Source organism: Aythya ferina (assembly GCF_964211825.1).
Source record: "Aythya ferina genome assembly, chromosome: 2".
In the NCBI taxonomy this organism is placed as follows: Eukaryota; Metazoa; Chordata; class Aves; order Anseriformes; family Anatidae; genus Aythya; species Aythya ferina.
Genome location: NC_140297.1, coordinates 120,832,773 through 120,835,762, shown reverse-complemented (window position 1 = coordinate 120,835,762; position 2,990 = coordinate 120,832,773). Strand labels below are relative to the sequence as shown.

At 47.7% G+C, this 2,990-nt stretch overlaps 1 protein-coding gene across 1 annotated transcript; it reads left to right on the top strand.

Moving 5' to 3' along the window:
• The first annotated feature begins 239 nt into the window (after positions 1-239).
• Positions 240-2,177, top strand: MOS (MOS proto-oncogene, serine/threonine kinase). Its single transcript, XM_084509851.1, has one exon. It carries the CDS (start codon positions 658-660, stop codon positions 1,705-1,707), a length of 1,050 nt encoding a protein of 349 aa, XP_084365977.1. The 5' UTR covers positions 240-657; the 3' UTR covers positions 1,708-2,177.
• Positions 2,178-2,990: the final 813 nt, after the last annotated feature.

Here is a 2,990-nt window from a genome sequence, read left to right as displayed (position 1 = left end):
GCTGCTGTCAGGCTTGCTGCCCTGTGTAGGCACACATAAGCAGCCAAACCAGTCCCCTTGCTCCAGTCATGTTTAAGTTACAGGTCTCTTTAAGTGCACTTTTAAATTTAGTTGTGGCTGCGCAGGCTAATCAAATGCTAGCACTCACCTTCTCAGCTGCTTCCTCTGAGCATGACTGTGAGCTGTTCAATGGAGCTAGGTGATCTTTAAGGTCCCTTCCAACCCAAACCATTCAGCGATGCTGTGATAATGCAACCTGACGATGATTGTTTTTGCCTGGAGCCCAGGGGAAACGCATTCACCAGTCACTGGTTTACTTACTGTCAGGGCATTTCGCTACAGGCATTCAATGGACAGAACATCCTTCTTTTCTCTTGAGATTAGAAATTATGTGAAATACACGTGAGTTAATATATTTTAGTTTAAAATCCATATGCCGTGACTTTCTAGAGATTAACTTCAGGGTCAGAGAAGAATGTTTTCAGGTGAGCCTGATTGGGGTTCAGCTAGCTGTGACAGATGCAGTTCATCTGGGGGTGGGAGGGGGAGTTGTGGAGAGGATAAAAGAGGCTTTGGAAGGCAGTGCAGGGTTCTTTCTCTCAGGGAAGCTTTCTAGTCTTTGTCCAAGTAACCTCCTGCTGTGCTCTGCACCATATTATGCCCTCACCTATTCCTTTTAATCGCTTTCTTCCTTTGGAGCTCTCCCCATCTGTGGACTTGAGGCCCTGCAGCAGCCCCCTAGTTATCCCCGGCAAAGAGGGGAAGGCCTTTTTGGGAGGAACCCCCTCGCCCAGGGTCCGCCGCCTGCCTCCGCGCCTGGCCTGGTGCTCCATTGACTGGGACCAGCTCTGCCTCCTGCAGCCCCTGGGCTCTGGGGGGTTTGGGTCTGTCTACAAAGCCACCTACCATGGTGCGACCGTGGCTGTGAAGCAGGTGAAGAAGAGCAGCAAAAACCGGCTGGCGTCACGGCAGAGCTTTTGGGCTGAGCTGAACGTCGCCTGGCTGCAGCACGAGAACGTGGTGCGTGTGGTGGCCGCCAGCACGTGTGCCCCTGCCAGCCAGAACAGCCTGGGCACCATCATCATGGAGTACGTGGGCAACATCACCCTGCACCATGTTATTTACGGCACCGGTGAGGCATGGAGGCAGGGGGAGGACGAGGAAGGAGGGTGCAGCAGGAAGGCTCTGAGCATGGAGGAGGCTGTGCGCTATGCCTGCGACATCGCCACGGGCCTGGCCTTCCTCCACGCGCAGGGCATCGTGCACTTGGACCTGAAGCCTGCCAACGTCTTCATCACGGAGCAGGGGGTGTGCAAGATCGGAGACTTCGGCTGCTCCCAGAAACTGGAGGACGGCTTGTCCCACAGCCCCCACGTTTCCCAGCATGGGGGCACCTACACGCACCGTGCCCCCGAGCTCCTCAAGGGCGAGAGGGTGACCGCCAAGGCGGACATCTACTCCTTTGCCGTCACCCTCTGGCAGATGGTCATGCGGGAGCAGCCCTACCTGGGCGAGCGGCAGCACGTGCTCTACGCCGTGGTGGCCTACAACCTGCGCCCTTCTCTGGCCGCTGCAGTTTTCCATGAGTTGCCTGTGGGCCAAAGGCTGCGGAGCATTATTAGCTGCTGCTGGAAGGCCAACGTGGAGCAGCGCCTCAGTGCTGCCCAGCTGCTGCCCAGCCTCAGGGCCCTTAAGGGGAGCCTCTAGGAAAAAACTGAAGATGACTCCTTTTTTTTATTGGCAGCTCGTCTTTCCCTTCACCTTCCCTGTGAGCGTGATGGGTTTAGCCCCTCTGTGATCCAAAGACTTTGTTGCTCTTTTTATATTTAAAAAAAAAAAAAAGTTTATTATAAGAAGATTACAAATAAAGACATTTAACTAGACTTTGGGGTTTTTAAACCATGGAGGGGAATAGAGAGGCAAGAATCAAGATATTGGTGAATATGACTCTGGTTGATCTCCGGTGCACTGCCTCATTTAGGGGGAAAAAATGGGGAATGGGGCAAGCAAAAGAAATAATTGTTTTGAAATAATAATTAATTAAAAAAAAAAAAGACTGCTTTGGGGAGGTTTTGTACCTAATGTTTTTTGGTGTTTCCAAATATGAAATACGAATTGTTCTTTAGACTAATTCAGTTGTTGTATTTAAACTTTTCTTCATAAATGATTGCAGAGTGTCTGTGTGTGGTTTTTGTTGTTTTTTTTTCCTGTTCTTAGAACTAGTTTTGTTTCTGAATTGGAACACGTAACCTACCTGATCTCCCTGTTGATACAAGAGACCTTCTTGTCATTCTAAGACTCCTGAGCATAAGTTGATAGACACATTAACAACCTGTGCTTTTATAAACTCTCCATGCTACCAGGTGTTTGTTGTGACTTGCTAGTTGGTATTTTGTAAACTGCAGTATCTGAAGTATTACAAGAACATCTTGTGTGGAATAGAAAAATCTTAGATCTTGGAGGTAAAATGGGAATTAAAAATATATATGTATGAGTTATAAGGGAGATGCATAGATACCAAAAAAAAAAAAAAAATAACCAAATGAGGGGAAAAATTATGCTCCCTTCTTAATGGGTCAGTACCAGGTAAGATACTGAAAGCAGTGAAAAGGAAGACTTTTTAAAGCAGCGATAATGATACTTTGCCAGTGCTTGAAGCGTACAACATTGAACAATCCTCTGCTCATGACTGCACTGTTTGTCTTATCTACTGTCTTTCCTAATCTGGTTGTAACATGTCTGGGAGAGGAAGTGCTCTAGGCAATGCTAGAGACAGAGAGCTCTGATCCTTAATTTATCAAAACCAATAATTATAGATCTGTCTAGATCTCAGCCCTTGTCTGGAACTATGAAGATCTGACTGCTGTAGCTAATGTTGTCATTCTGCTCAAAAACTCTCTTGCTTTCTAAGACAGAAGAGCAAGAGTGATGTTTTGGTCAAATTGTTTTTCTTCTTTCCCCTTCCTCCCCCTTGCTTCCATTCTGGAAAA

Excerpts from the sequence above, each read along its gene's own strand:
- MOS (XM_084509851.1), top strand. The coding sequence starts at position 658 with ATGCCCTCACCTATTCCTTTTAATCGCTTTCTTCCTTTGGAGCTCTCC.